General features: G+C 50.3%; 1 protein-coding gene and 1 long non-coding RNA gene across 2 annotated transcripts; one reads left to right on the top strand and one right to left on the bottom strand.

The window, feature by feature from the left end:
- On the top strand, nucleotides 1-6552 carry LOC123465604. Its single transcript, XR_006640886.1, has 2 exons — nucleotides 1-2010; nucleotides 6289-6552. It is a non-coding gene; the product is annotated as an uncharacterized LOC123465604 (long non-coding RNA).
- Nucleotides 6553-6720: 168 nt separating this feature from the next.
- LOC112582706 (liprin-alpha-2-like) lies at nucleotides 6721-7237 on the bottom strand. The gene is made up of 2 exons (XM_045165149.1): nucleotides 7159-7237; nucleotides 6721-7047 (listed from the first exon to the last, which is right to left on the bottom strand). Exons 1-2 carry the CDS (start codon nucleotides 7235-7237, stop codon nucleotides 6881-6883), a joined length of 246 nt encoding a protein of 81 aa, XP_045021084.1. The 3' UTR covers nucleotides 6721-6880.
- Nucleotides 7238-13199: the final 5962 nt, after the last annotated feature.

The raw sequence follows: 13199 nt of genomic DNA, 5'->3' as shown, positions 1-13199 counted from the left end.
TCCTGGGTCTATTTAAGCTTCCCATATGGCTATTATTAGGCCTCCCAGGCTGAGTCAGCTGGGGGCTGTGTCTGCCGTGCAGAGAGGACAGTAGACTGGAGCAGGTGTGCTGCGTCTGCAGTGAAGTGGGTGCGAGTTTCCCAGGCTGGGTAACTTGAGATGTCTGCCTTTACTCTGTGCTGAGGTATCAGCTGGGGTCGGGTTCCTCTGTAATTCCACTCCGTCCCCCTTGTGCCCAGATCAGACTCAGCCCAGAATGACAGGGCTTTTCACTCGTAGCCCAGCACCTGCTTGAGAGAGGGGCGCCCCCCACGACCAGAGTGTCATCCCTGCTTCCTGCAGTGCTCTGCCTGGTGCTGACTGTCTAATAAGAAATAGAGTCTCGTCAGTGTAAGACCAAGGCCAATCTGGGGGAGAAAGCTGTTTTGATCAGAAAGTTGGGAGAATCGCTAAGCTTTCACTCTGGCCACATTTTTGGAAGAGTTTGCTCTGACTTCTTAGTGATGAAGAGTCATGCTGGGGGATCCTTTGGGTGCTGCTGCCTCCATGTTCCCTTGTTGATGTTTTCCGGGTGAGACCCCTGAAGCTGCAGATGGGTGGTCTCTGCCACAGGTTTTTGGAGGTCGCGGTGCTCTGGATTGGCTGTTAACTGTGGGCATTGGATGCAGCCTGGGAGGGAGAGAAAGTAACAGCTCCAGACTGGAAAGTAAAACCTGCTTTGCTCCCCGGCTGTGGAAGAACGCGCTCCCTGAGCTGCCTGCAGAGTTGTCAGAAGTGGTGATGACCCTGTGGGGGTTGGACCCTAAGCTGCCGCTGAAGTTCCAGATAAACAAGTGGGAGAGGAGTTGGTAGTGGGCCGGCAGGCCCCTTGCTTTATTGTAGGAGGGAGCCAAGGTGGGGGTGACCCCCTAAGTAGGAACTAGGCTTTGGACGAGCCGCCTCCTCGCCTGGCATTGGGTCATGCGTCAGTCATCTGTCCTGTGTCCTCAGTGTGCACAGAGAGGTCCATGACCACTCTCCATTCTGCCGAGGGAGCCTGGTGCCTTCCTCTAAGGGTCGGGCCTGGGCAACTAGAGCAGCACGGGGCCACTCAGGGCTCGGGGTGTAAATATTTTTAGCTTCCTGGCCACCACAGGGTCTCGGGTGGCTCCTGAACTAGCTGTAGTGTCTTGACACAAAGTTAGGCATCGATTTTCTGTAAACGAACAACTGTTCAGAAACATATGTATGTTCCAGAAAGCTTTATTTACAAAGAATCTCGGTGCTGGAGGTGGGCATGGGCCATGGCTTGCTGACCACACAGCGCAAAGCTCGGGGTGGACTGCTCAGTCAGCATGTGGGCTTGGGAAGTCACCAGACCCACTTCCCTGACTGGGGTCTGATGAGGCGGTGGCAGGCCCCACTGCACACCTGGGCGGGCTGGATGTGTGGCAGGTGTTGACCCTGAACGTGGGGTGTGCCTGAAGCATGTCATCCGTGTTCCAGTTTGTGCCCTGATTCCTGGGTCACGTGCTTTGACAGTGTCCCACCTGAAGAGGGTGATCACTGCCAGCAGTCTTCCTGGAAGTGGGCTTAGGAGTCGTTGGCAGGCTGCTGGCTCTGTGGTTCTGGTTGGGGGCTGGCCTCCTGTTTCTTCATGCTCAGGCACCTCAGAAGGCTCTCTATGGCTGGGGTTCTTGGGAGACTTCTGGGGAGCCTGGTGTGGAGAGGGTTCAGGAACACCTGACTAGGGGGCCCTGGTGTTGCGATGCCTCCTGGAGTTACCTCCCTCTGGGCCGGCTTCCACGTTGAGTGATTTTGTTTGCACCACCCACACTGAGCAGAAGTGCAGGCTGCCTCAGGGTTGGGGGGCGGGTCCAGTTTGGCAATGCTGGTGGCGTCTGATGCTTCACTTTTGCCCCTGTTCCAGTCAGCTGTCGGCCATGAACACCAGTCAAAGCTCTCCAAGCACTGCTTTCAGGTTGACTCCGTCTGGGGGTTTGGAGGCAAATTTGGTGTCCAGATGGACAGGTGAGTGAAATAGGTGAGTGAAGCGTTGTGAGCAGACAAGAATCGGGGTAGTGGCTTACCCTTGGGGATCAGGAAGGGGGCTCCTGGGTGCTGGCCGTGTGCAAGTGCTTCATTACCAAAAAGGTATCGTGTGTGCCTGTCTCTGGCACATGTGTGAAGCTCCCACAAGATGGTTTGAAGACATCAGGAGAGGGCAGTGCTGGAACCCACCCCTGCTTCAATCTACCTCCGCATTCTCACCAACCATGTAATCCCACCATGGAATTATCCATAACATGACTTCTGTCTACACGGGGTATCCTGTGTTGAGCTTGCTGCCAAACCCTACACAAGGGTGAGAGACCAACGGCAGGGCGGTTAGGACAGATGTCAGGCAGCTTCCGGGGTCTTCTCTTGCAGAGGTCGTAAAAGAGCCTTGGTCAGAGACCTGCTTCTCAGGTACAACACCAGTCTCAGACACCAAAACTCACTCTTTATCAAGCAAAGAGTTGGCATATGTTTTAAGTAGGGTATCCAGTAAACTAAGAGGTCTATGCTAGTGGGATCTTAGAGCAGAGAAAACTGTGCCAGAACCTTGAGTCCATGAAAGAGAACAAGTTGACATGGATGAACTGACCACCCAGAGCCACCATAAGAAGTATATTAGTTAGCTTGCACTGTGTAACAAACAACCTCAGATCCTAGTGGCTTAAAATAACGTGTATTGATTATCTCAGGTTCTTTCGGTGGGGTCAGAAATTCAGAAATGGCTTAGCTGTGCGATTCTGGCTTGGGAGTCCCTCATGAGGTTATCGTCAAGATGTCATGGAGGGCTGCAGGTTTCTGAAGGTCGTTCTGGGGCTGGAAGATCAGCCTGCAAGATGGCACACTCACAGGGCTGTTGGCCGAGCCTCAGCTCCTCCCCACACGGACCTCTCCTCAGGCTGCTTGAGCGTCCTCACAACATGGCGGCTGGCTTCGCCCAAGGCAGGAAGTCCGAGAGAGAGTGAGGAAGAGTCTGAAATGCCTCTGACGGCCCTCTTTTCAGTAGTTACATGCTGTCATTTCTACCTTATTCTATTCATTAGAAGCGAGTCACTAAGCTCAGTCCATACTTAAGGGGAGGGAGATTGGGTTCCCTTCTGAGCAGAGGAACACCCCAAAACTTGAGGACATAATTTAAAACCACCTCAGCAAAACCCCAGGGACAGCAGTATTCTGGGAGCTTCTTTCGGCTTAGACTTTGTGACGGACTACGGGACGGTACCAACTGTCGCTAGCCCCCCTCCCTCCTCCCCAGTCAGAAAGTGGCCTCAGCTGGCTGTGTCTACAGGGCCTAAGACCTCTGGGTGTCGGCCACCGTGTCCTCACTCTGGAGATCACACTCATTCTCCTCTAAGCATCGCACACCTGGAACCCAGCATCCTGGGCAACCCAGGGAGCATACCACATCCTCTCCCACAAGTTGGCTCCAGCACCAGTTTTTAAATATTTACTAATTTGGCCATGCTGGGTCTTAGCACCAGTTTTTAAATAGTTACTTATTTGGCCACGCTGGGTCTTAGCTGCATCGCGCTGGATCTTTTAGTTGCAGCACGTGGGATCTTTAGTCGTGGCACGTGGGATCTAATTCCCTGAGCAGGGATCAATCCCAGGCCCTTTGCATTGGGAGCATGGGGTCTTAGCCACTGGAGCATCAGGGAAATCCCAGTAGCATCATTTTTTGAAGCAATAAGACAAATGGAGCCTTCGATTTGATAAAGTCTCAGCCAATTCTGATAAAGAGTGCCTGGTCACATTTCTGAGTTTTGGGCAACTCGGCAGGATGTCAAAAAATTGGGCCCAATCACACGTACAGGCTCATTCTATGATTTCCAGGACACAACCGTAAATAACAGTTCATGTTCAACAGGCCCAAAGAGAACAGCCATTGTGGGTTATCTACTGTTGCACAGTGAACCACCCAGAACTTAGTGGCTGCAAACAGCCACACATTCTCTCTCATCAGGCTGTGGGTCGGGGGGCTGATGGGGGCCTGATGTGTGGTCGATCTCCAGTGGGGACACTCCTGCGTCCACAGTCGGCTGGTGGGTTAGCTGAGGTTGGCTGCTCAAGGGTAGCCATGGTTCATGATGGACAAGCTGGCTGTTGGCAGGGATAATGATGGGAGTCTTGTCCTCCAGCAGGCTGGCCTGGGCTAGTTCACAGGGAAGTGGCCAGAGAGCAATGCTCTCAAGGCCCTGGAAGCTTGTCACTTTGCCTCTTTCTGTTGGCCAAGCCAAGTCACAAGGCCAGCCCAGAAGCTGTAGAAATATGCCATGCCTCTTTACAGGAAATGTTGCAAAGTAATGTGGCAAAGGGGGCAGTTACAGGCCAGGGCAGGAGAATCATGGCCTCCTACAATCCACTCCATGTGTGGTCTTCTTGACTTGAAGCTGAAGAAGAGATTGGATAGAACGCAACATCTTCCCGCTGTTGTTATTGTTGTTCTGTTGCTAAGGCGTGTCTTACTCTTTGCAACCCCATGAACTGCAGCACCCCAGGCTTCCCTGTCCTTCACTATCTCCTGGAGTTTGCTCAAACTCATGTCCATTGAGTCTGTGATGCAACCTGACCATCTCATCCTCTGTCTCCCACTTCACTGGATAGAACTGAACATCTTCCTGCTAAAAACTCTTTAAAAGCAAAAAAGGCAGCTTTGAAACAGAGTTAGAAAGATCTATTTCAAGCCAAGGGCCAAAATCGCACTGAATAGTGATGTGTTACTAGTGGTCTCATTAAAGTCAGGGACAAGTCAAGGATGTTGTGATCACCTCTGCAAATTATCAATGCTCTGAAAGTTCTAGAATGTGCTATCAGACAAGAAAAGTCAATAATAATTGTAGTTGCTGAAAGAGGGAAATAAAATAGCCACTGATTGAAGATGATATGATGGCCTACCTGAAAAACCCGAAAGTATCAGCTGAAACATGGTGATAATAGAACAGCTCTGTCAGGGAGTCAGATGCTAACAACTCTCCAGAGTTATTGTTGGCAAAAGAATCAGTGTACCTGCTGGAAACTGCAGCGGAGAAAGGATGCAATCCAAAAAAGCAAGGTGCTGGGAGAAATAGAAATACCCTATGATTAAACTTAAGAGGAATAAAATACCAATATGCACAAAAACGTAAAGTTCTACTGAGGAACGAAGGATGGAAGGAAAGGATTGGGGGAGGGAGGGAGGAAGTTTGTATAGATGGATGGATGGATAAATGAACAGATAAATGGATAAATGAACAGATGATTGGATGGATTAATGAGTTGATGGGTGGATGGATGGATGGGTGGTTGGATAGATGGATGGATTGATAGACAGATGGAAGATGGATGGATGAGTGGATGAATGGATTAGTGAGTAGATAGATGGCTGGACAGATGACTGGCTGACTGGATGGACAGGTGGATGCATGGATGGGTGGATGGATGGATGGATGAATTACTGAGTGGATGGATGGATGGATTAGTGAGTGGATGGATAGATGAACAGATGGCTGGCTGGCTGGAAGGGTGGATGAACGGAGGATGGAATGAATAAAGCAGATGTTTACACTCCAATTCTAGAAACATACTCTACAAAATTGAGTAGGAGCTGGGCAATAATTGTTTTCCCCAGAACAGTGACAAGTGTTTGGAAACGGCCTAAGTGCTCATCAGTGAGCGGGGAGGTACAATCTGTGGATACCCCACAAGGAACAGCCCTCCCCCTCCTTCCTGCCACCTTCCCCATCCCCAGGAGCTCATCAGGATTCTTCGCATGCCCCACCCCCAACCCCATCCTCACGGGGGTGCTGCTTGAGTTCACCACCTGTTAAACTCAACTCATAAGAAGCTCCCTTTACTGAGATACTTTAATAAAACCTCCGGGGAACCCTCAGCACCTTCATTTCTAAAAAGGTGGCTCTGGTGAACCCTCGGGCACAGAGAGCAGAGCAGACACGCTAGGAACAAGCGCATCAGCGCGGGGTGATTGACCACCCTCACGCTCACACTTAGAAACAAGGAAGACAAACGGACGAGAAAGCCTTCACGCTTTTTGTGTAAAATAACCGTGAGCCTGAGTCAGGCTCCACCTGCTCCTCAGGGCAGGTACCTCTGGGAGGTCACGTCTCCTCACCAGGGTTCCTCTCCAGAGTGGACACACCAAGCGTGGGGACTGAGCTGTGTCCTGAGTCTGCACTCGAGAAATGAGGAGCTGGCCGGCCCTGATCTCCTGGCAACAATCCACGTTTCCACCAGATTCGTTTTAATTTTTCCAACTAGGAGGACCCTCTTACAGGACTTTCAAGGTCTTCCCACGTGGAGGAAACTTGGATGAGCATGATACGACTTGGTGTGACCTGGCGGATGTACGGACTCTTAAACCCTGAGAGCCCAGGGTCTACAGCTCCTGAAAAGGAATCTGCTGAAGAGGACAGGCCTGACAAGTCAAATGAGGGAAAAACAATGCAGCCTGGGGGCTAAGCCTTTTCTCTTTCACTTTCTTGACATTTATATTTACATTTCTTTTAATACATTTTCAAAAACTTCCTTTTTTTTTTTTTTTTTTACAATTTTCACGTTTGCAGAAGTCCCTTTTTCATGTTTTCAAAAGCTCCCGTTTCTCTATTACACTGCCACTGCAGCCCAGCTGCTACAAAGATGATCTGTCTGAAGTATTCAATCATCTATCTTTTAACAACACAACTGCCGCAAATGAAAAGCTGTCATGGTTTTGAATGCTAGAACCTTATTTAAGCTGGAACAGTGGACATCTGTATAGAGAACCCCGGAAGCGACACAAACGGGGCGCGAACTCTCCCTACGGAAGGAGGGAGGTGCACCGTTCTGGACGTGGGAGGGGCGGAGGGGCCGGTCAGGGACATGATCTCCTGGATCGCCAGCGCAGCTTCAGCAGGTGCAGCGGGTTGCTGATGCCGATCTCACGCTGGATCTCCGTGTCCAACAGGGCAGGCATGATGACGCCGCTCTTCACGTTGGCTCGCAAGCAGCCACGTACCAGGCTGGCATCCCGACTCAGAACTGGGACGGGAGACAGGAGGCAAGAGGTTATGCATGGCCGTGGAGGGACTGACACACGGGGCCCAGGACGGGGGTGCGGGTGCGGGTGGGGGTGGGGGGGCGCATACACACCTCCAGCCAGACCACAACAGTTGGCCCGTCCCACTGTGCGAAGGCACGCCTTGTCTCCAGGCTTCCTCCAGCAACTCATGCCTACAAGTAACGAAACATTCAAAATTCAAGAATCACTACTACACACGGGTATAAAACAAGTTAACCTAAGTATTTATTCTCTTTATAAATTTGCAAAAGTGAAATAGTATGCATCTCATCATTTTCCTTTAATCTTCTAAGCCATCTACTTAATGAGAGTTCAGACATATTACAAAGAACCCTGAGTCATGAAATGCTGAATGAGTCCCCGCAATTCCTTATAGAATCACATCCTTCCCGATGAAAGAGTTATTGCCAACCTTAAAGGATTCAGAAGTCTGCACATCCAAGGGAGGAGGGTAGTCAAGGAAAAACATCCACTCTTCCCTTTCTAAACAGTGAGGACAGATACATAGAAGAAGAAACCACACCGGGGTCTGAGCAGAGGAACCTGTCCCTGAGAGAGCTTCAGGGATGCACAGCATTTCACACCAGACACACAAAGAGCAGCGCAGACTTTCAACACAGAGCACTCTAACACAGCAAGCAAGGAGAGGGGTGGATGGGGGCTGTTTCTATCCTACACTGCTGTTCAGCTAATTAGCTATGTGCTAAATTAAGATACTGGTCATTCTTTTTTGACTAGGCCCCTGTGTGGCTTGTGCGACCCTAGTTCTCCAACCAGGGATCAAACCCCAGGCCCCATGCAGTGGAAGTGCAGAGTCCTAGCTATTGGACTGCTAGGGAATTCCCTAAAGATACACAGTGGCTTTTCAATACACTCAAATGGCATTAGACTTTACTTAAGATTGTGAAGTCTATGTGTGGTTAAAGCTCGAAATGGTTCACATCAAATTTCAAGTAACTGTTCCTTTAAGTCAACCTTAAGTTTCCTAGAATAGTAAATATTCTGTTTTCTAGGAATAATTATACCAGAAAACACAACAGGTATCTTAATAGCTCAAGAAGTGAAAGTGAAAGTGAATTCACTCAGTCCTGCCCAACTTTTTGCAACCCCATGGACTGTAGCCTAGCAGGCTCCTCCACCCATGGAATTTTCCAGGCAAGAGTACTAGAGTGGGTTAGTTACCATTTCCTTCTCCAGGGGATCTTGGATCTCCCAGGGATCAAACCCAGGTTTGCCACATCGGTGAAGGCAGATGCTTTACCGTCTGAGCTACCAGGGAAGCCCCTTAATAGCTCAGGGAGAGTTTTTAAAAAAGGCAAACTTTTTAAATTCCCATATCCCAGGGGAACAAGGCATGTATCACGTGCCTGGAGTTTGCGTCCCAACCACAACCACCATCCAGAAGCAAATGGAAGACTCGCTTGGCTTCTGCTGGGGTTTATTTCCTTCCTCGGCTATAGGATATTGCATCACTCTGCTGTCACCGGCTCACTCTCAGCTGAAACCTAGCTTTACAGAGACAGCTTCAGAGACGAGCCTGGGGGGCTACCTGCTCTGTGGAACGCTGTGATGACCCTGCTCGGGCCACCCTGCGGGGCTACTTAGCTCAGACCTCCTCTGCCCCCTCGAGGGTCAAATTTGAGACCCCAAGTACAATTCGTTAAAACACTTGCTTAGCAGTCAACTGACGTGGCATGCTTCCTTGCCTTAAAGTTAGAGTCACAGGAGAAAGACATTCGGAAATACCGTGAATTCTATGGGGAACAGACACGCCCGAGAGAAAGCCACACCATCTGTGGATGACAACGGGCACTTTAAAGCAGGACATGAGCACCACGGTCAAGCTGTCTTTCCTAACAAGATGGCTGTGTGAGCTTCTTCCCATCAAATGCTACACACGTGGCACCACCCAGACAACAGGTGTGGCCTTGTTTTCAGAGACTGACCGTCCACACAGCCCAGCACCTCCTACGAGGGTTCGCTGGGCTCCCCTTCACCAACACCATGCCCCACTCCTGCAGCGCTGCTCAGCTCAGAGCCTGGAGCTGGGGACGAGCCCCACGGGGAGGCTTCAGGACACACACAGCTCAGCACACCTGCTGACTCGGCTTCCCCTGGAGCTGGCGCGTGACAGTGTCCACCAAGGGGAAGAGGAAAGACAGCATTTAGAGCAGGAGGTACGTGATGCCTGAGGGGAGTCCCCGCACGCCCGGGACACTGCGATGACCAACAGGGATGCGGACGGTCCCGCGGCCTCGGCCTCCCTTCCTCACGGAGCGTGTCCAGCACCTGGTGAGCCCGCAGTGCTCTCCCTGCGAGTTTCCACACAACGTGAAAATCTGAGATTCACCAACCCTCAAAAATGCTCTGAAAGTGGATGCGTTGGCTGTGTACATTTAGCAATTAAAAGAATAACTTTGAGACAAATTGGGCTTAATAGAAAGAAAATAGTTTTGAGAAACAAACTGATTCTCACATCTATAATGCCAAAAATGTTAAACTATATTCAAGTGATTTTTTTTCTGGAATACTAAAACATTTTTTCACGTTTTATAGATAAGGCATTTTCCCTGAGTCAATGTTGTCTCTGGTTGACTGACAGAACTAAGATTATCCTCTGTGGTCAGAAAATCTTCGTACTTTGAATTGTTCCCTATGAAGCCACCAGAACCTCCTAGAGTTTGCCACGTGTAGCAACAGAGCAAAGAACAACCCACTTGTGCATGTGCGCACACACACACAGAGTTAGACATCCACCTTAACACCAGATCCAGAGAAACCTGCCTACCAGAAAACACACACACGCACACACACACCCCTAGACACAGGCACCAAATCCACTGGGATTCCTTTAAAATTATGCTACCATCACTTTCAAGAGGCACAGGGCTCCTGAAACTGACGACGAGGCGCACAGGCTCCTTACTTGCGGGCGTCCCTCAGGTCCCCGTGGCTGGCCGTGCACAGCACCCCGTCTGCAGCCGGTCCAGCCGAAGGGACCGCAGAGAGGTGGGGGTCGAGGTTTCACATTTGATGGTGGTCTTGTCATCTCGTACCTCTTCCCGTAAAGCTGGCAGCTGAGGGAATGAGGTAAGTGTAAAACTGGGTAACAATAGACTGTGTCGAATATGTGAATCTGGAGCTCTGTGAATCTGGAGGTCTCAGGAGAGACTGGCAGCTAGCTGGTCACGTGGAGTAGCTGTCCCCATGACGGCGTTTCTGTCATCGAATGTGCCGGTGCTGCTCTAGTGTGACCACCCCGCCCCCCCAGGTGGCAGGGACCCCCACGTGACAGCCCCCAGGCTCGCTCTCTCCGCCTCATCCACCCTCTAAAAGTTTCCCCAGACCCTCAGTAGGAGTGGGCGCTGCTGCGGGTGTGAGTGTGAGTGTCCTTGTGCCCCATGTGACGTTCCACGACTACCCGCAGTCTGTGTTTGCACGCTTCCTCCCGCACTCTTGGGACCAGGAAGCGTGGCGGGAACGCAGAGGCTGGATTCTGCTACAGTCAGGACTTACTCCTGCTGAGTTTCGGGGTGAGTACAGGCTGGCCTGGTCCCGCAAGGGCATGGAGGCGACACCCTAGGACTGGAGGGTCAGCGGGTCTCCGGAGGTCAGCCCGGGAGAGCCCTCAGCAGCAGAGAACATGACCTTGGCACCTGGCTGCCGCCGGAGTAGTCAGAGCACGGCCCGAGTCTCCCTCGCGTCCATGCACACGGGTGTCCCTCCCACAGCAGCAGTGCTGCTGGCCACGCCCTGCGTGCACGTTCTCAGAGGGCACAGGGCCCAGAGCATCAGGGTTCACGAGGCTGCCCTGCCCTGGGCCTCTCCGTCCGGAGGCCAGTGTTTAACACTGAAGTGCACCAGCATTTGGGGGTCGGCTGCCGCTGAGGGGCCACCGTCCCTTGCAGGTGCTGCTCTGGGTGGTCCTCTGGTGGGTCCAGCCCGGGAGCCCAGCCCTGCTCCAGCCGCTCTGAGAGCACGAGGCTGTCTGCTCTGTCCTGTTCACGGCTCAGCTGGAAAGCTGGATTGAGTTGTAAGTTTTTTTACCAGCAGCTTTTAGCTATATGTCAGAATAAAGTCAGCCACAGAGTTCTCTCCTTGATCTGCTTGGTCCTTCGTGTTTCTCTGGATTCTCAAAGCAGCTGAAGCCCAGAATGGGGTGGGGGTGGGGTGTCTGAAGGGGCAGGGGCTCCGGCACCAGCCGCCGTCCCTGGACTGACTCGTCTGTTTGTTTCCAGTTTACCTGCACTAATTCTGCAGGCGATTATACAGCGTCCAGAATACGACAAAGACTACATTTTGAACTCAATGCAATCTTTAATCTGTTAATACTTGTTATATGGACCCTAAGATATTTTATTACAGAGTTTTTAATTAGTGAAAAATTCATGAATACCACAGAGAAAATATTTTAAAATTTAATGTTTCTTATATTTATGTAAACTTATGACTTCATTTATATACTTACTTTTTCTTGTATATCCGGGCTATGAATCTCCTTTCAGATCAGTTCATGTTCTGATACCTGATTTTAGTCTTTCAAATGAATGTACTGTAATGCTTGTCTGTATAAATCCTATGAACAAATATAGGGCTTTTGTAAATGATGCATTTCTTGTAATTATTCTTGTTTAATTTTTAAATGTTAAACCATGAGAGAAGGGGTTTTACTGCGATTGTAAAATCATCATGACACGGTGTGCATTATCCTTCCAGAATGTAACCAAGCTGTCCAACAATCACTCTGAAATGAGCGAACTTAATTTCAACCAATTGTTGTATTTTAACGACTGACTTAAACTGTACTTTTTTTTCTAGGAAGACATGCTTTTTGTCTGCAGTGTGAAGCGATTTAAAAGTACTGGGTGTTAAATGTGAGCTTCTAATGAAATTTGGGCTGAAAGGATGACTAGAAGACGACTATGAAAATCTCTCCTGTAACCTAGTCTCTGTGGACCTGGATCCCTCGCCTCCAGTGAGACTCTTCGAGGACCAACCGCGGTGCCCTGCACCCGCTGCGGAGCCATCGAGCTGAACACTGAGGGCGCCACATCCCAGACAGACAGACAGCAGAGTGCAGCTCTGACAAAGGCCTTGTTTTTCTTATGTAAATCATCTCTTTACATCTGTTTGTAAACATGTTTAAAGAATGGACCTAGGGGTACATTTTTAGATTTTGATGACATAGCCATTTTGGATAGTTTAAGTAGCAAAGGTAACTTTTACTTTTTCGGCAGCACATTAAAAAAGCTAGTAAGAGATGCGTTCAGATGATGCTGCCTTATGCAGCTGATATCTCGGTAGACAGAGACAGCATGTCTCTCTACATGTGGGTTCTGCCTTTAATTTCCTTGTACAATTCATTGTTACCATTCTGTTTTTCTATTAATCTTTTGTGATCTTCCTGAATATGTGACAAAGTATGTCCAGTCTACTTTTGAACTATTTTTATCACAGTATTATTTATTGCTTTCTTTCAATAAAGTCAGAGCTTCCCTGGTGGCTCAGAGGATGAAGCGTCTGCCTGCAATGCCGGAGACCCGTGTTCGGTCCCTGGGTTGGGAAGATCCCCTAAAGAAGGAAATGGCAACCCACTCCAGCATTCTTGTCTGGAGAATCCCATGGACAGAGGAGCCTGGCGGGCTACAGTCCACGGGGTGGCAAAGAGTCGGACACGACTGAGCGACTTCACTGCACTCACTGCTTCAATAAAGTACTGGAGCAAAATTTCCCGCTGCCAATAGAGAGTGCCGAGGGTAAGCTGTACTCTCAATGAGAACAGACCAGAGCTGGTAATGGGAGCCCGTGTCATCACACGGACATTCTGTTAAGAGAAACGGATGGATACAATGGAAAGGCTAGAAGGCGGAAGTATAGGTGTCCCCAAAGGACGACCGACTAGGTGTTCGTACCCTTGGCTCCGGAGACAAGAGGCTTCATCACTTCAGCATCTGTGGGGACAGGGCCCCTCTGCTGCTGAGGCGTGGGCAGCGGGCCGAGGGTGGGAACAAAGTGCAGGTGTCAAGGCTCACCGTGGATCCCAGGGCGGGGTGGCCGAGGGCAACCCTGACGCGGACCCGAATGATGCACTAGGGAGTGTGCGTGTGCATGC

Source organism: Bubalus bubalis, chromosome 3 (assembly GCF_019923935.1).
Source record: "Bubalus bubalis isolate 160015118507 breed Murrah chromosome 3, NDDB_SH_1, whole genome shotgun sequence".
NCBI classification, from domain to species: Eukaryota; Metazoa; Chordata; class Mammalia; order Artiodactyla; family Bovidae; genus Bubalus; species Bubalus bubalis.
Note: the sequence above shows the minus strand (reverse complement) of the source record. Positions and strands in the feature narration are given on the sequence as shown.